This window comes from Oncorhynchus clarkii, chromosome 6 (assembly GCF_045791955.1).
Source record: "Oncorhynchus clarkii lewisi isolate Uvic-CL-2024 chromosome 6, UVic_Ocla_1.0, whole genome shotgun sequence".
Lineage (NCBI taxonomy): Eukaryota > Metazoa > Chordata > Actinopteri > Salmoniformes > Salmonidae > Oncorhynchus > Oncorhynchus clarkii.
This window is the reverse complement of record NC_092152.1, coordinates 74,201,413-74,220,756: the sequence shown is the minus strand read 5'-3', so window position 1 is coordinate 74,220,756 and position 19,344 is coordinate 74,201,413. Positions and strand designations below refer to the sequence as shown.

Genomic DNA, 19,344 nt, shown 5'->3' with positions numbered 1-19,344 from the left:
GCAGTGTGCAGTTGGATGGCGATTGCATTGTCTGTGGATCTATTGGGGCGGTAAGCAAATTGAAGTGGGTCTAGGGTGTCAGGTAAGGTAGAGGTGATATGATCCTTGACTAGTCTCTCAAAGTACTTCATGATGACAGAAGTACAGGGCGATAGTCATTTAGTTCAGTTACCTTTGCTTTCTTGGGTACAGAAACAATGGTGGACATCTTCAAGCAAGACTGTGTTCCCTTTGTAGTCCGTGATTGTCTGTAGACCCTGCCACATACATCTCGTGTCTGAGCCGTTGAATTGCGACTCCACTTTGTCTCTGTACTGACGTTTTTCCTGTTTGATTGCCTTACGGGAGGGTACTACACTGTTTGTATTTGGCCATATTCTCAGTCATTTTGCCATGGTTAAATGTGGTGGTTCACGCTTTCATTTTTGCGTGAATGCTGCCATCTAGCCAATGTTTCTGGTTTGGGTAGGTTTTAATAGTCACAGTGGGTACAACACCTCCTATATACTTCCTGATGAACTCAGTCACCGTATCCGTGTATTCGTCAATGTTATTCTCAGAGGCTACCCGCAACATATCCCAGTCCACGTGATCAAAACAATCTTAAAGCATGGATTCCGATTGGTCAGACCAGCGTTGAATAGACCTTAGCAAGGGCACTTCCTCTTTGTTTCTGCCTATAGGAAGGGAGAAACAAAATGGAGTCATGCTCAGATTTGTCGAAGCGAGGGTGGTGGAGGGCCTTGTAGGCATTTCGAAAAATTGAGTAGCAGTGGTCCAATGTTTTTCTAGAGCGAGTACTACAGTTGGTAAAACTTCGATAGCGTTTTCCTCAAATTTGCTTTGTTAAAATCCCCAGCTACAATAAATCCAGCCTCAGGATATGTGGTTTCCAGTTTGCATAAAGTCCAGTGTAGTTCTTTGAGAGCCACAATGGTATCGGCTTGAGATGTAATTTACACGGCTGTGACTATAACCGAAGAGAATTCTCTTGGGAGTTAATTCAGTCTGCATTTGATTGTGGCGGATTTTAGGTCGGGTGAACAAAAGGACTTGAGTTTCTGTATGTTATCACAGTCACACCATGAGTAGTTATTCATGAAACATACACCCCCGCCTTTCTTCTTCCCGGAGAGTTCTTTATTCCCGTCTGCGCGATGTATTGAGAACTCAGTATATCCCGAGATAGCCATGTTTCTGTGAAACAGAGTATGTTACAATCCCTGATGTCTCTCTGGAAGGAGATCCTCGCTCTGAGCTCGTCTACTTTATTGTCCAGAGACTGAACATTAGCGAGTAATATAAGCGGTGGATGGTGTGCACGCCTCCTGAGTCGGACTAGAATTCCACTCTAAATACCTCTTCTCCGCTGGCGGTGTTTTGGAGCAGGCTCTGGAATAAGTTAAATTACCTTGGAGGGTACGAACAAAGGATCCAATTCGAGAAAGTCGTATTCCTGGTTGTAATTCTGGCGAGTTACCACCGCTCTGATATCCAAAAGTTCTTACGGCTGTATGTAATAACACCCCCAAAATGTTGGGCTAATAATGTAAGAAATAACACACAAAAAAACAAAAAACTGCAAAGTTGCTTTGGACCTAGAAGCAGAGCTGCCATATCTGTCAGCACCATCTTACCTTACTGAGGAACAGCCATTACATAAACAAAATCCCACTAAAATTCCACAAAAGAGAACTGTATGTGTGTTCTACAAACTACTGATCCTGCCAATTTCCCATAGTAGCTTAGCCTGTCATTGATTAACTAATCATTAGAATTGATAGTCAAGTTGACTCTCCCTTCATGCTCCTAGAGTGAATTGCTTCTTGATTGCAATCAGCAAATCATTCACCTCTGAGCAACCCAACCACTGACAGACAGCCAGCCAGCCAGACATACAGACAGGTCACCTCAGCAAACTTGAGGTCACTGTTGATGAAGGACCACTCTATAAGCTGCTGGCTGGTTGGCACGCCCACTTTGTCCTTCTTATCCATGAAGATCTGGTAGAAGTAGCAGTCCTGAACCTTCTGACCTGCCGACCTAGACACGACAGACACAAACAGGATATCATGTGTAATACATTGGAAATCATTCTAATTTGAGCTCATCTTAGACGCATGTCTAAATATTATTAAAATGTGTATACTATTAGCAGAAATAGTTTAGATAAGCAATAACAAGAGGATATGTTTAGGAGTACGTTTAATGTAGACTGACCTCAGCTTGAGTAAGGGGTCCACCCTCAATATGTGATGGAACAGAATATTGAGGAACTCCTCAGGATCTGTGAGGTGACCATTAAGTTAATAACAAGTTTAAAACATTTAGAATAAGTTTATGACATTAATAACAAAACCCCAAATCTTTAATATTTTGATAAAGGCATTAGACACCTTTTTCTTCAGATGTGAACCCTGAGGCAGCTTCTACCTTCTCCAGTATCCTTCTGAGCTTCATCACTTTAGTGGCACACACATAGCCATGTCTACCAAGACAAATAAAAATAGAATCAGAGGATCTCACAGTTATGATATTTGGCTGTGTTTAGAAAACTAATGAAAGTGCTTAGAAATTACATGTTAAGCATTGGTTTGCCACATGACATTATACTGAATGAATGTGTCTGAACAAAACACAATGAGTAGTTTCCTACTTACATGCGCAGGGGGTTGACTATCTCTGTGCGTAGCAGCTCCTGTGTCTCTCGGTAATACTCTACGTCAGTCTTGGACCTCGGCCTCAGCAGAACTGTGTCCAGGACTGAGCTGAAGGAAAACAGACTAAAGATGGGAAAAGAGGGAAAGAATAAACATGACTCCCTGTTGAGAGACTAAAAAAAAAACTCACTACAGTGACATAGGAATGAGGTTAAGAACTCTAAAATAATGCACGCAAGGAAGAAGTGAAAACTCAGATCTCTTTTCTATGTCCTCACCAGAAGAGTGTGGAGTCCAGGTAGCAGGAGTTGTAGTGTCCCTGGATACCTTTCTTCTTGCCCACCATGATGTCTAAACCGTCATTCTCAGTGCGTGGAGGAGTGTTCTCATGCACCACCTCACTCAGATAACCCCCGAAAGCTGGACAGACACAAACATTGAAGTTTAAGTTGACAATCCTGGGCAGGACTGCTTAGCTGGGTGGAAATGTCCCTGTATAGCCTTTACCCCTCCAATCCTAGGGAGTACCTAGGGGTCAATTTGTAATTCAGCGCAGGACTGACAGGTGACACCAGTGACTCACCGATAGAGTTGCATCTCTCTATGGGGTTGGAGGAGTGGTGTAGGGAGGGGAAACGGGAGTCGGGCCGGCAGCATTTCAGCTTCACAAACAGGGCCTTCTTGGGCGCGCAGCTGAAGTAGCGGGTACCTTGAAAGGTGCCGTCTGTACAGCCAACACACTCTTCCTCCTAAGAGAGCAGAACCAGACAAGGCCATCATGATGTTGAGTGCAGTTACCTGTATGCTATTACACCAAACATATAGCTAGTAATGATACTGGATTTGGATGATTCTACCATTCAATTAACCAAATGTTGGTTTCTCTGAAGTTTTCCTGAAATTCTTAGTTCACTTGCTGTGACAATGTTATTGGGAAAAACATAAGACAAAACAGCCAGGTCTCAGAGGCGACAAAGAGACAATCCTTCCAGTCAGTGTAATGATCTCTCACCAGCTCCAGGCCAGCCAGTGGCTCTGGTAGTCCCGGGGGCTGCCCCACCCAGCGGATGACCCCACACAGGGGCGGGTTCTCCTTCACCTCCACTAGGGACCCCACCTCCAGACCAGGTACTCCGCCACCCCCGCGAGAGCTGGGGGGTGAGGGGGGCCTCGGGGAGGGAGGGCTGGACGATGGGGGCTCTGGCATCTGCTCTCCCATCACTGACTGCACGGAGAGGGAGAGGGGTCCATGGCTCATGCTGCCATTGGGCCCCATCTTACGGCTCAGGCTGAAGGGCAGGGAGTGGAACTTGTTGTCATTGGACAAGGAAGCAGAGGGCGGGGCCCTGGTAGGAGGTGTGGTTTCATTGAAGTCAGGGGGCGTGTCTGTGAGGGACTTGGCAGGGTCCTCCCCTACTGCAGAGGAAAACAACAGACAATCAATTTTCACTGCAGCAGATATTACACTGACAGAGAGCTTCTAGCATTGTGGACTCATCAGATATTAATTAGGCTTTTTTTGCCAACGTTGTGAATAGGGAGTGTGCAGGTGGTGTCACAGCTTCATATCAGCATTAGCAAACCAAATGTAACCTTGGCTTATAAACACTTTCACTATAAAGTGGATACACATTTTTACATTCACTGTAAACAGAACCACAAAATGTATCTTGTGTGACACAAGGACTTTTTAATTTACCTCCCATGGGAGTTGAAAAATGTTAATATTTGTGTCACTGTGAGAGTGTGTTGGGAAAATCTAAATGCCTCCACATGGAGACAGCCACAGAATAATCCAGAAGAGATGGGTGAGTCATAAGATCATCACGTCACCAATGGAAAGTACAATACACCATCAAATATGAATATGATGGACCTGAACATATGGGTAAAGAAGGCAGTGATGAAAAACAAAACAGAGGTGATGAAACAGAACAGAAGAAACAGCTGTGACAGGATTTCTCTCATTCCTGCGACATAGAGGAGTCATCTCCACTGGGTCTTCCTCACCCTAGAGTCCACTGATAGCTCCATAACTTTACACACAGGCTTTACATGACTCAATCATTTTCAATCCCTTGGTTTCACTTGTGTAATTATCCATTCATCACCACCACGCTGTAAGGAAAACTATATTTGACCGCATGTAGGCTACCTACCTAAACTACCCCACACCATCTCCTATGAAACATATCCACGTCCTCACTTAAACCAAGTACTGAAGGCTTTCACTAATGCTTACAGGAAACCATCAAGAATAAAGTAGAGTATTTTACCTAATTTAATTATTCTGAGTGTGAATAAATGCAATAAATGTTAAAGCATTATTAAAAGCCTTTGTGATTTGAGGAAGACCATGACACCGCAATTGCACCATGCAGGTGGATCTCACAGTTAATGGGAATGAATAGATGGAGGACTCTCAGTGAAGGGTCTTCATCAGGGCCGGGACAATTCCAGTATCGCGATACTCGTTAGCATAGTCTCAAGGAAACAAAACACAAAGCGGATTTAACTTTAGGAAAACAACCCCCATTGTGGTGCCATCCAGTCACATTTATTTATTTTCCAAGCTATAGAACACACTATTTTACATACAGCAGGTATTTTAAAAAGAAGCAAAAGAGTTTGATCTGCTTCATGTTTTTATTTTTGCACTGGAAAAAATATCTTGATACTGGTATCACCACAGCCCTAGTCTTGATAGCAAGCTTTTTTAAATAATGTTATCTACCTAAACAATACAACAATTAAGTTAAAGATCAAACGCATTCTTTATTTGTTCACTGATTGGTAAATGAATACTGTAGAACAACCATGCATTAACAGTATCTGCTATCAAGACAGATGGGAGTCTCAGTACTGTATCTTGCTGGGGCTTTACCTTCATCAATGTACCATGTGCTTTTGGATTTGGCCTGGACTGGGTGGTCAACAGAGCTGCCATTTAAAGTATAATACAATTCTGACTTGCTTCTACTCCCACACTGAAGACCTAAGCCTGGAGATAACACAAGTCAACAGAGAAACAGAAAATAAGCAGGTATGTGTTTGCTGCAGTGGAGCTGGGGGAGAACGGCTCATAATAGCGGCTGGAATGGAGTAAATGGAATGGTATCAAATCCATGAAAACCATGTTTTTCAATACCATTCGCTCCATTGCAGCCATTATTATGAGGCGTTATTTAATGACAGCAGGATAGGTGGGGAGAGGAGGGAGAGAGAAAGGCATAGAGAGAGGGAACGGAGGCAGATCGTCAGCACACTGTGCAGGTCAGTAGCCATGCAAGGAACACAATGGTTCAGTAACTCTCACCACTCCAAACCATTCACATCAGCTCTGGAATCCAAATTGACCATTCACACAAATGGAATCTGGCAAAACTTCAATATTCCAAAATTCAGTCATCATGCCTTATTGATATTATTTCCCAATGACAGAACCATCGGCACACTAACACCATGTTAAAGTGTTATAGTGTTAGCTAGTTCATGCACTTGAAGCCAGCAGCAGTACCTTTGCTCTTTGGTTTACTTTGGCCAGAGGACTTGTCACTGCTGCTGCCTCTGGGGGTAAAACTGTGCTTCTGCAGCCTCTGGTCCTGCATGGAGTATTCTGCAAACACACAGTCCAGTAAAACAACAGTGTGGAACAAGACTGATATACCTCAACACTGCACAGCTGTCTGTCTTGTTGCAGGTGCTGGCAGGTATACAGTATATACCGTCGGAAGTTTACATACACCTTAGCCAAATACATTTAAACTGAGTTTCACAATTCCTGACATTTAATCCTAGTAAAAATTCCCTGTCGTAGGTCAGTTAGGATAACTTTATTTGAAGAATGTGAAATGTCAGAATAATAGTAGAGAGTGATTTCAGCTTTTATTTCTTTCATCACATTCCCAGTGGGTCAGAAGTTTACATACACTCAATTAGTATTTGGTAGCATTGCTTTTAAATTGTTTAACTTGGGTCAAACATTTCAGGTAGCCTTGCACAAGCTTCCCACAATATGTTGGGTGAATTTTGGCCCATTCCTCCTGACAGAGCTGGTGGAAGTGAGTCAGGTTTGTAGGTCTCCTTGCTCGCACACACTTTTTCAAGTCTGCCCACAAATGTTCTATAAGACTGAGGTCAGGGCTTTTCTTGTCCTTAAGCCATTTTGCCACAACTTTGGAAGTATGCTTGGGGTCATTGACCATTTGGAAGACCCATTTGCAACCAAGATTTAACTTCCTGACTGATGTCTTGAAATGTTGCCACAATATAGCCACAATTGTCCTACCTCATGATGCAATCTATTTTGTGAAGTGCACCAGTCCCTCCTGCAGCAAAGCACCCCCACAACATGATGCTGCCACCCCTGTGCTTCATGTTTGGGATGGTGTTCTTCAGCTTGCAAGCCTCCCCTTTTTCCTCCAAACATAATGATTGTCATTATGCCCAAACAGTTATATTTTTGTTTCATCAGACGAGAGTACAATTCTCCAAAAAGTACGTCCTTTGTCCCTATGTGCAGTTGCAAACCGTAGTCTGGCTTTTCTATGGCGGTTTTGGAGCAGTGGCTTCTTCCTTGCTGAGCGGCCTTCCAGGTTATGTCGATATAGGACTCGTTTTACTGTGGATAAAGATACTTTTGTACCCGTTTCCACCAGCATCTTCACAGGGTCCTTTGCTGCTGTTCTGGGATTGATTTGCACTTTTCGCACCAAAGTACATTCATCTTTAGGAGACAGAACGTGTCTCCTTCCTGAGCGGTATGACAGCTGCATGGTCCCATGGTGTTTATACTTGAGTACTATTGTTTGTACAGATGAACGTGGTACCTTCAGGCGTTTGGAAATTGCTCCCAAGGATAAACCAGACTTGTGGAGGTCTGATTTCTTTAGATTTACCCATGATGTCAAGCAAAGAGGCAATGAGTTTGAATGTAGGCCTTGAAATACATCCACAGGTACACCTCTAATTGACTCAAATTATGTCAATTAGCAGAAGCTTCTAGTTAATCAGAAGCTTCTAAAGCCATGACATAATTTTCTGGAATTTTCCAAGCTGTTTAACGAAATGTACAAACCCCACCCACCCATGCGCGCGCGCACACGCACGCACGCACGCACGCACGAAGACCATGTCCAAGAAGACCATGAAAGTCAAAGCATCTGAACCATTGTTGGGGTTCAGAGTCAGACAGCACACACAAACAAATCAATAAAACCAATGGCTAGAACAAAGAGGCTGAGAGGAGCAGCATCTCACTTGACTTTCAAAAACAAGCAGAGCCATCAAACAAAAGAGCCTCTGTTGCTGCTGCTACTGTTGCTACTACGGTACTACTACTGCTGCTGCTGCTGCTGTTACTACTGCTGCTGCTGCTGCTGTTACTACTGCTGCTGCTGTTGTTACTACTGCTGCTGCTGCTGCTGTTACTACTACTGCTGCTGCTGATGCTGTTACTACTGCTGCTGCTGATGCTGTTACGACTGCTGCTGCTGTTACTACTGCTGCTGTTACTACTGCTGCTGCTGTTACTACTGCTGCTGCTGCTGCTGTTACTACTGCTGCTGCTGTTACTACTGCTGCTGCTGTTACTACTGCTGCTGCTGTTGTTACTACTGCTGCTGCTGTTGTTACTACTGCTGCTGCTGCTGCTGCTGTTACTACTGCTGCTGTTACTACTGCTGCTGCTGCTGCTACTGCTGCTGTTACTGCTGCTGCTGCTACTACTGCTGCTGTTACTACTACTGCTGCTGCTGCTGCTGTTACTACTGCTGCTGTTACTACTGCTGCTGCTGCTGCTGTTACTACTACTGCTGCTGCTGCTGTTACTACTACTGCTGCTACTACTACTGCTGCTGCTACTACTACTGCTGCTGTTACTACTACTGCTGCTGCTGCTGTTACTACTACTACTGCTGCTGCTACTACTACTACTGCTGCTGCTGCTGTTACTACTACTGCTGCTGTTACTACTACTGCTGAAGTTACTACTACTGCTGCTGATGCTGCTGCTGCTGTTACTACTACTGCTGCTGCTGCTGCTGTTACTACTACTGCTGCTGCTGCTGCTGTTACTACTACTGCTGCTGTTACTACTACTACTGCTGCTGCTGCTGTTACTGCTGCTGCTGCTGTTATTACTGCTGCTGCTGCTGCTGTTATTACTGCTGCTGCTGCTGTTACTACTGCTGCTGCTGCTGCTGTTACTACTACTGCTGCTGCTGATGCTGTTACTACTGCTGCTGCTGATGCTGTTACGACTGCTGCTGCTGTTACTTCTGCTGCTGTTACTACTGCTGCTGCTGTTACTACTGTTGTTGTTGTTGCTGTTACTACTGCTGCAGCTGTTACTACTGTTGTTGTTGTTGTTACTACTGCTGTTGTTGTTGTTACTACTGTTGTTGTTGTTGTTACTACTGTTGTTGTTGTTGTTGCTGTTACTACTGTTGTTGTTACTACTGTTGTTGTTGTTGTTGTTACTACTGTTGTTGTTGTTGCTGTTACTACTGTTGTTGTTGTTGTTGTTGTTATTGTTGTTGTTGTTGTTGTTATTACTGTTGTTGTTGTTGTTATTGTTGTTGTTACTGTTACTATTATTGCTGCTGTTACTACTTGTTGTTGTTGTTGTTACTACTGTTGTTGTTGTTGTTGTTACTACTATTGTTGTTGTTGTTGTTATTATTACTGTTGTTGTTGTTATTACTACTGTTGTTGTTATTACTACTGTTGTTGTTACTACTACTGTTGTTGTTGTTGTTGTTACTACTACTACTGTTGTTGTTGTTGTTATTACTACTACTACTACTGCTGCTGCTACTACTACTACTACTACTACTACTGCTGCTGCTGCTGTTACTACTACTGCTGAAGTTACTACTACTGCTGAAGTTACTACTACTGCTGCTGATGCTGCTGCTGCTGTTACTACTACTGCTGCTTGTTGTTGTTGTTACTACTACTGTTGTTGTTGCTGCTGTTACTACTACTGCTGCTGTTACTACTACTACTGCTGCTGCTGCTGTTACTGCTGCTGCTGCTGTTATTACTGCTGCTGCTGCTGCTGTTATTACTGCTGCTGCTGCTGCTGTTATTACTGCTGCTGCTGCTGTTGTTACTGCTGCTGCTGCTGTTACTACTGCTGCTGCTGCTGTTACTACTGCTGCTGCTGCTGTTACTACTGCTGCTGCTGCTGTTACTACAACTACTGCTGCTGTTACTACTACTACTGCTGCTGTTACTACTACTACTGCTGCTGCTGTTACTACTACTACTGCTGTTACTACTACTGCTGCTGCTGTTACTACTACTGGTGTTACTACTACTGCTGCTGCCGTTACTGCTGCTGCTGCTGCCGTTACTACTGCTGCTGCTGCCGTTACTACTGCTGCTGCTGCCGTTACTACTGCTGCTGCCGTTACTACTGCTGCTGCCGTTACTACTACTGCTGCTGTTACTACTACTGCTGCTGTTACTACTACTGCTGCCGTTACTACTACTGCTGCTGCTGTTACTACTACTGGTGTTACTACTACTGCTGCTGCCGTTACTGCTGCTGCTGCTGCTGCTGCCGTTACTACTGCTGCTGCTGCCGTTACTACTGCTGCTGCTGCTGCTGCCGTTACTACTGCTGCTGCTGCTGCTGCCGTTACTACTGCTGCTGCCGTTACTGCTGCTGCTGCCGTTACTGCTGCTGCTGCCGTTACTGCTGCTGCTGCCGTTACTGCTGCTGCTGCCGTTACTACTGCTGCTGCTGCTGCAGTTACTACTGCTGCTGCTGCTGCCGTTACTACTGCTGCTGCTGCTGCCGTTACTACTGCTGCTGCTGCTGCCGTTACTACTGCTGCTGCTGCTGCCGTTACTACTGCTGCTGCTGCTGCCGTTACTACTGCTGCTGCTGCTGCCGTTACTACTGCTGCTGCTGCTGCCGTTACTACTGCTGCTGCTGCCGTTACTACTGATGCTGCTGCCGTTACTACTGATGCTGCTTCCATTACTACTGATGCTGCTTCCATTACTACTGATGCTACTACTGCTGCTGCTGCTGCTGTTACTGCTGCTGTTACTGCTGCTGTTACTACTACTGCTGCTGTTACTACTACTGCTGCTGTTACTACTACTGCTGCTGTTACTACTACTGCTGCTGCTGCTGTTACTACTACTACTGCTGCTACTACTACTGCTGCTGCTACTACTACTACTGCTGCTGCTGCTGCTGTTACTACTACTGCTGCTGTTACTACTACTGCTGCTGTTACTACTACTGCTGCTGTTGCTGCTGCTGTTACTACTACTGCTGCTGCTGATGCTGCTGCTCCTGTTACTACTGCTACTGCTGCTGCTGCTGCTGCTGCTGTTACTACTACTGCTGCTGCTTCTGCTGTTACTACTACTGCTGTTGTTACTACTACTGCTGCTGTTACTACTACTGCTGCTGTTACTACTACTGCTGCTGTTACTACTACTGCTGCTGTTACTACTACTACTGCTGCTGCTGTTATTACTGCTGCTGCTGCTATTACTACTGCTGCTGCTGCTGTTACTACTGCTGCTGCTGCTGTTAATACTACTACTGCTGCTGCTGTTAATACTACTACTGCTGCTGCTGTTAATACTACTACTGCTGCTGCTGTTAATACTACTGCTGCTGCTGTTACTACTACTGCTGCTGCTGTTACTACTACTGGTGTTACTACTACTGCTGCTGCCGTTACTGCTACTGCTGCTGCCGTTACTGCTACTGCAGTTACTACTTCTGCTGCTGCCGTTACTACTGCTGCTGCTGTTACTACTACTGCTGCTGTTACTACTACTGCTGCTGTTACTACTACTGCTGCTGTTACTACTACTGCTGCTGTTACTACTACTGCTGCTGCTGCTGTTACTACTGCTGTTACTACTGCTGCTACTACTACTACTGCTGCTGCCGTTACTACTGCTGCCGTTACTACTGCTGCTGCTGCCGTTACTACTGCTGCTGCTGCCGTTACTACTGCTGCTGCTGCCGTTACTACTGCTGCTGCTGCCGTTACTACTGCTGCTGCTGATGTTACTACTACTGCTGCTGCTGATGTTACTACTACTGCTGCTGCTGATGTTACTACTACTGCTGCTGCTGATGTTACTACTACTGCTGCTGCTGATGTTACTACTACTGCTGCTGCTGATGTTACTACTACTGCTGCTGCTGATGTTACTACTACTGCTGCTGCTGATGTTACTACTACTGCTGCTGCTACTAATACTGCTGCTGCTGCTGTTACTAATACTGCTGCTGCTGCTGTTACTAATACTGCTGCTGCTGCTGTTACTAATACTGCTGCTGCTGCTGTTACTACTGCTGCTGCTGCTGTTACTAATACTGCTGCTGTTACTACTGCTGCTGCTGCTGTTACTACTGCTGCTGCTGCTGTTACTACTGCTGCTGTTACTACTGCTGCTGTTACTACTGCTGCTGTTACTACTGCTGCTGCTGCCGTTACTGCTGTTGCCGCTGCTGTTACTGCCGCTGCTGTTACTACTGCTGCCGCTGCTGTTACTGCCACCACCGCCGCTGCAGCTACCGCCGCTGCTGCCACCGCCGCTGCTGCCGCCGCTGCCGCCGCCGCCGCCGCAGCCGCCGCCGCCGCCGCAGCCGCCGCTACCGCCGCTGCCGCTACCGCCGCCGCAGCTACCGCCGCTGCTACCGCCGCCGCTGCTACCGCCGCCGCAGCTACCGCCGCCGCTGCTACCGCCGCCGCAGCTACCGCCGCTGCTACCGCAGCTGCTACCGCAGCTGCTACTACTGCTGTTACTACTGCTGCTGCTACAGCCGCCGCAGCTACCGCCGCTGCTACCGCAGCGGCTACCGCAGCTGCTACTACTGCTGTTACTACTGCTGCTGCTACAGCTGTTGCTACAGCTGTTACTACTGCTGCTGCTACAGCTGTTACTACTACTGCTGCTGCTACAGCTGTTACTACTACTGCTGCTGCTACAGCTGTTACTACTGCTGCTGCTGTTGTTACTACTACTACTGCTGCTGCTGCTGTTGTTACTACTACTGCTGCTGCTGTTGTTACTACTACTGCTGCTGCTGTTGTTACTACTACTACTGCTGTTGTTACTACTACTACTGCTGTTGTTACTACTACTACTGCTGCTACTACTACTACTACTGCTGCTGCTGTTGTTACTACAACTGCTGCTACTGTTGTTACTGCTGCTGCTGTTAAGACTGCTGCTGCCACTACCGCTGCTGCCACTACCGCTGCTGCCACTACCGCAGCTGCCACTACCGCAGCTGCTACAGCTGTTACTACTGCTGTTACGACTGCTGCTGCTGCTGCTGCTGCTGCTGCTGCTGCTGCTGCTGCTACGACTGCTGCTGCTGCTGCTACGACTGCTGCTGCTGCTGCTGCTGCTGCTGCAACGACTGCTGCTGCTGCTGCTACGACTGCTGCTGCTGCTGCTACGACTGCTGCTGCTGCTGCTACGACTGCTGCTGCTGCTGCTACGACTGCTGCTGCTGCTGCTGTTACTACTACTGCTGCTACTGCTGCTATTACTACTGCTGCTGCTGCTGCTGCTACTACTGCTGTTACTACTACTGCTGCTGCTACTACTACTGCTACGACTGCTGCTGCTGCTGCTACGACTGCTGCTGCTGCTGCTACGACTGCTGCTGCTGCTGCTGCTGTTACTACTACTGCTGCTACTGCTGCTATTACTACTGCTGCTGCTGCTGCTGCTACTACTGCTGTTACTACTACTGCTGCTGCTACTACTACTGCTGCTGCTACAGCCGCCGCAGCTACCGCCGCTGCTACCGCAGCTGCTACCGCAGCTGCTACTACTGCTGTTACTACTGCTGCTGCTACAGCTGTTGCTACAGCTGTTACTACTGCTGCTGCTACAGCTGTTACTACTACTGCTGCTGCTACAGCTGTTACTACTGCTGCTGCTGTTGTTACTACTACTACTGCTGCTGCTGCTGTTGTTACTACTACTGCTGCTGCTGTTGTTACTACTACTGCTGCTGCTGTTGTTACTACTACTACTGCTGTTGTTACTACTACTACTGCTGCTACTACTACTACTACTGCTGCTGCTGTTGTTACTACAACTGCTGCTACTGTTGTTACTGCTGCTGCTGTTAAGACTGCTGCTGCCACTACCGCTGCTGCCACTACCGCTGCTGCCACTACCGCAGCTGCCACTACCGCAGCTGCTACAGCTGTTACTACTGCTGTTACGACTGCTGCTGCTGCTGCGACTGCTGCTGCTGCTGCTGCTACGACTGCTGCTGCTACGACTGCTGCTGCTGCTGCTACGACTGCTGCTGCTGCTGCTGCTGCTGCAACGACTGCTGCTGCTGCTGCTACGACTGCTGCTGCTGCTGCTACGACTGCTGCTGCTGCTGCTACGACTGCTGCTGCTGCTGCTACGACTGCTGCTGCTGCTGCTGTTACTACTACTGCTGCTACTGCTGCTATTACTACTGCTGCTGCTGCTGCTGCTACTACTGCTGTTACTACTACTGCTGCTGCTACTACTACTGCTGCTGCTACTGCTGCTGTTACTACTACTGCTGCTGCTGCTGTTACTACTACTGCTGCTGCTGTTACTACTACTGCTGCTGCTGTTACTACTACTGCTGCTGCTACTACTGCTGCTGCTGCTACTACTACTGCTGCTACTACTGCTGCTACCACTACTGCTGCTACTACTGCTGCTACTGCTGCTACTGCTACTGCTGCTGCTGCAGCTACTACTACTACTACTGCTGCTGCTGATGTTACTACTGCTGCTGCTACAGCTGTTGCTACAGCTGTTACTACTGCTGTTACTACTATTGCTACTACTGTTACTACTACTGCTGCTGCTACTACTGTTACTGCTACTACTACTACTGCTGTTGTTACTACTACTGCTGCTGCTGTTGTTACTGCTGCTGCTGCTGCCACTACCGCTGCTGCCACTACCGCTGCTGCCACTACCGCAGCTGCCACTACCGCAGCTGCCACTACCGCAGCTGCCACTACCGCAGCTGCCACTACCGCAGCTGCCACTACCACAGCTGTTACTACTGCTGTTACGACTGCTGTTACGACTGCTGCTGCGGTACAGCTGCTACTAAGTCTGCTACTGCTGCTACGACTGCTGCTGCTGCTACGACTGCTGCTGCTGCTGCTGCTACGACTGCTGCTGCTGCTACGACTGCTGCTGCTGCTTCTACGACTGCTGCTTCTACTACCGCTGCTGCTGCTTCTACCGCTGCTGCTACTACCGCTGCTGCTGCTACTACCGCTGCTGCTGCTGCTACGACTGCTGCTGCTGCTGCTACTACCGCTGCTACCGCTGCTGCTGCTACCGCTGCTACCGCTGCTGCTACAGCTGTTGCTGCTACCGCTGCTGCTACAGCTGTTGCTACCGCTGCTGCTACAGCTGTTGCTACCGCTGCTGCTACAGCTGCTGCTACCGCTGCTGCTACAGCTGCTGCTACCGCTGCTGCTACAGCTGCTGCTACAGCTGCTGCTACCGCTGCTGCTACCGCTGCTGCTACCGCTGCTGCTACAGCTGTTGCTACCGCTGCTGCTACCGCTGCTGCTACCGCTGCTGCTACCGCTGCTGCTACCGCTGCTGCTACCACTGTTGCTACCGCTGTTGCTACCGCTGCTGCAACAGCTGTTGCTACTGCTGCTGCTACAGCTGTTGCTACTGCTGCTGCTACAGCTGTTACTACTGCTGCTGCTACAGCTGTTACTACTGCTGCTGCTGCTGCTACAGCTGTTACTACTGCTGCTGCTGCTACAGCTGCTGCTGCTACAGCTGTTACTACTGCTGCTGCTGCTGCTACAGCTGTTACTACTGCTGCTGCTGCTACAGCTGCTGCTGCTACAGCTGCTGCTGCTACAGCTGTTACTACTGCTGCTGCTGCAGCTGTTACTACTGCTGCTGCTGCTACCGCTGCTGCTGCTACCGCTGCTGCTACAGCTGCTGCTACAGCTGCTGCTACCGCTGCTGCTACCACTGCTGCTACAGCTGTTGCTACCGCTGCTGCTACAGCTGTTGCTACCGCTGCTGCTACAGCTGTTGCTACTGCTGCTACAGCTGTTACTACTGCTGCTGCTACAGCTGTTACTACTGCTGCTGCTGCTGCTACAGCTGCTGCTGCTACAGCTGTTACTACTGCTGCTGCTGCAGCTGTTACTACTGCTGCTGCTGCTACAGCTGTTACTACTGCTGCTGCTGCTACAGCTGTTACTACTGCTGCTGCTGCAACAGCTGTTACTACTGCTGCTGCTGCTACAGCTGTTACTACTGCTGCTGCTGCTACAGCTGTTACTACTGCTGCTACAGCTGTTACTACTGCTGCTACAGCTGTTACTACTGCTGCTGCTGCTACAGCTGTTACTACTGCTGCTGCTACAGCTGTTACTACTGCTGCTGCTGCTACAGCTGTTACTACTGCTGCTGCTGCTACAGCTGTTACTACTGCTGCTGCTGCTACAGCTGTTACTACTGCTGCTGCTGCTACAGCTGTTACTACTACTGCTGCTGCTACAGCTGTTACTACTACTGCTGCTGCTGCTGCTGTTACTAGTACTGCTGCTGCTGCTGCTGCCGTTACTACTGCTGCTGCTGCTACAGCTGCTGCTGCTACAGCTGTTACTACTGCTGCTGCTGCAGCTGTTACTACTGCTGCTGCTGCAGCTGTTACTACTGCTGCTGCTGCTACAGCTGTTACTACTGCTGCTGCGTCTACAGCTGTTACTACTGCTGCTGCTGCAACAGCTGTTACTACTGCTGCTGCTGCTACAGCTGTTACTACTGCTGCTGCTGCTACAGCTGTTACTACTGCTGCTGCTGCTACAGCTGTTACTACTGCTGCTGCTGCTACAGCTGTTACTACTGCTGCTACAGCTGTTACTACTGCTGCTGCTGCTACAGCTGTTACTACTGCTGCTGCTGCTACAGCTGTTACTACTGCTGCTGCTGCTACAGCTGTTAGCTGCTGCTGCTGTTACTTACTACAGCTGTTACTACTGCTGCTGCTGCTACAGCTGTTACTACTGCTGCTGCTGCTACAGCTGTTACTACTACTGCTGCTGCTACAGCTGTTACTACTACTGCTGCTGCTGCTGCTGTTACTAGTACTGCTGCTGCTGCTGCTGCCGTTACTACTGCTGCCGTTACTACTGCTGCTGCTGCCGTTACTACTGCTGCTGCTGCCGTTACTACTGCTGCTGCTGCCGTTACTACTGCTGCTGTTACTGCTGCTGCTGCTGTTACTGCTGCTGTTACTGCTGCTGTTACTGCTGCTGCTGCTGTTACTGCTGCTGCTGCTGTTACTGCTGCTGTTACTGCTGCTGCTACTGCTGCTGTTACTGCTGCTGCTGCTGCCGTTACTACTGCTGCTGCTGCTGCTGCTACGACTGCTGCGACTGCTGCTGCTGCTGCGACTGCTGCTGCTGCTGTTACTGCTGCTGTTACTGCTGCTGCTGCTGCTACTGCTGCTGTTACTGCTGCTGCTATGACTACTGCTGCTGCTGCTGCTGACTGCTGCTGCTGCTGCGACTGCTGCTGCTGCTGCTGCGACTGCTGCTGCTGCTGCTGCGACTGCTGCTGCTGCTGCTGACTGCTGCTGCTGCTGCTGCGACTGCTGCTGCTGCTGCTGCGACTGCTGCTGCTGCTGCGACTGCTGCTAAGACTGCTGCTGCTGCTAAGACTGCTGCTAAGACTGCTGCTAAGACTGCTGCTGCTGCTAAGACTGCTACTACCGCTGCTGCTGCTAGTACCGCTGCTGCTATTACCGCTGCTGCTACTACCGCTGCTGCTACTACCGCTGCTGCTACCGCTGCTGCTACCGCTGCTGCTACCGCTGCTGCTACAGCTGTTGCTACCGCTGCTGCTGCCACTGCTGCTACCGCTGCTGCTACCGCTGTTGCTACCGCTGCTGCTACCACTGCTGCTACCACTGCTGCTACAGCTGTTGCTACCGCTGCTGCTACAGCTGTTGCTACCGCTGCTGCTACAGCTGCTGCTACCGCTGCTGCTACAGCTGTTGCTACAGCTGCTGCTACTACCGCTGCTGCTACGGCTGCTACGGCTGCTGCTACGACTGCTGCTACGACTGCTGCTACGACTGCTGCTACTGCTGCTGCGGCTACTGCTGCTGCTGCTGCGGCTACTGCTGCTGCTGCTGCGGCTGCTGCTACGGCTACTGCTGCTGCTACGGCTACTGCTGCTGCTACGGCTACTGCTGCTGCTACGGCTACTGCTGCTGCTGCTGTTGCTGCTGCTGCTGCTGCTGCTACGACTGCTGCTGCTACGACTGCTGCTGCTGCTGCTACGACTGCTGCTGCTGCTGCTATGACTGCTGCTGCTGCTGCTGCTACGACTGCTGCTGCTACGACTGCTGCTGCTGCTACGACTACTGCTGCTGCTACGACTACTGCTGCTGCTACGACTACTGCTGCTGCTACGACTACTGCTGCTGCTACGACTACTGCTGCTGCTACGACTACTGCTGCTGCTACGACTACTGCTGCTGCTACGGCTGCTACTGCTGCTACGGCTGCTACTGCTGCTACGGCTGCTACTGCTGCTACGGCTGCTACTGCTGCTACGGCTGCTACTGCTGCTACGGCTGCTACTGCTGCTACGGCTGCTACTGCTGCTACTGCTGCTACGGCTGCTACTGCTGCTACGGCTGCTACTGCTGCTACGGCTGCTGCTGCTGCTACGGCTGCGACTGCTGCGGCGACTGCTGCGACTGCTGCGGCGACTGCTGCGGCGACTGCTGCGGCTGCTGCGGCGACTGCTGCGGCTGCTGCTGCTACGACTGCTGCGGCTGCTGCTGCTACGACTGCTGCGGCTGCTGCTGCTACGACTGCTGCGGCTGCTGCTACGACTGCTGCTGCTGCTGCTATGACTGCTGCTGCGACTGCTGCTGCTGCTACGACTACTGCTGCTGCTACGACTACTGCTGCTGCTGCTGCTACGGCTGCTACTGCTGCTACGGCTGCTACTGCTGCTACGGCTGCTACTGCTGCTACGGCTGCTACTGCTGCTACGGCTGCTACTGCTGCTACGGCTGCTACTGCTGCTACGGCTGCTACTGCTGCTACGGCTGCTACTGCTGCTACGGCTGCTGCTACGGCTGCTGCTGCGGCTGCTGCGGCGACTGCTGCGGCTGCTGCGGCGACTGCTGCGGCTGCTGCGGCGACTGCTGCGGCGACTGCTGCGGCTGCTGCGGCTGCTGCTGCTACGACTGCTGCGGCTGCTGCTACGACTGCTGCGGCTGCTGCTACGACTGCTGCTGCTGCTACGGCTGCTGCTGCTGCTACGGCTGCTGCTACGGCTGCTGCTGCTACGGCTGCTGCTGCTGCTACGGCTGCTGCTACGGCTGCTGCTACGCCTGCTGCTACGCCTGCTGCTGCTGCTACGCCTGCTGCTGCTGCTACTACGCCTGCTGCTGCTGCTACGCCTGCTACGCCTGCTGCTGCTGCTGCTACGCCTGCTGCTGCTGCTACGACTGCTGCTGCGACTGCTGCTGCTGCTGCTACGACTGCTGCTGCTGCTGCTACGACTGCTGCTGCTGCTGCTACGACTGCTGCTGCTACGACTGCTGCTGCTGCTGCTACGACTGCTGCTGCTGCTGCTACGACTGCTGCTGCTGCTGCTACGACTGCTGCTGCTGCTG

General features: G+C 49.8%; 2 protein-coding genes across 7 annotated transcripts in view; both read right to left on the bottom strand.

The window, feature by feature from the left end:
• Window positions 1–19,344, bottom strand: part of LOC139411604 (ubiquitin carboxyl-terminal hydrolase CYLD-like) — a 47,490-nt gene that overhangs the window by 13,617 nt on the left and 14,529 nt on the right. For 3 of the 6 annotated variants that reach the window (XM_071158168.1, XM_071158174.1, XM_071158169.1), the window contains exons 7-15: window positions 6,178–6,276; window positions 5,545–5,661; window positions 3,673–4,076; window positions 3,244–3,409; window positions 2,939–3,080; window positions 2,661–2,783; window positions 2,397–2,488; window positions 2,221–2,287; window positions 1,911–2,043 (exon numbers count right to left, since the gene is read on the bottom strand). In XM_071158168.1, coding sequence (XP_071014269.1) covers window positions 1,911–2,043; window positions 2,221–2,287; window positions 2,397–2,488; window positions 2,661–2,783; window positions 2,939–3,080; window positions 3,244–3,409; window positions 3,673–4,076; window positions 5,545–5,661; window positions 6,178–6,276 — 1,343 coding nt within the window. The remainder of the gene's footprint in view (window positions 1–1,910; window positions 2,044–2,220; window positions 2,288–2,396; window positions 2,489–2,660; window positions 2,784–2,938; window positions 3,081–3,243; window positions 3,410–3,672; window positions 4,077–5,544; window positions 5,662–6,177; window positions 6,277–19,344) is intronic. The other 3 variants (XM_071158172.1, XM_071158173.1, XM_071158171.1) reach the window with 2 other exon arrangements.
• On the bottom strand, window positions 14,019–19,310 carry LOC139411809 (osteocalcin 2-like; the record flags this gene model as incomplete). The annotated part of the gene is made up of 4 exons (XM_071158551.1): window positions 14,019–14,081; window positions 14,764–15,314; window positions 18,716–19,196; window positions 19,239–19,310. Coding segments are annotated over 4 exons (1,167 nt in total), but the record flags the coding sequence as incomplete, so codon positions are not given.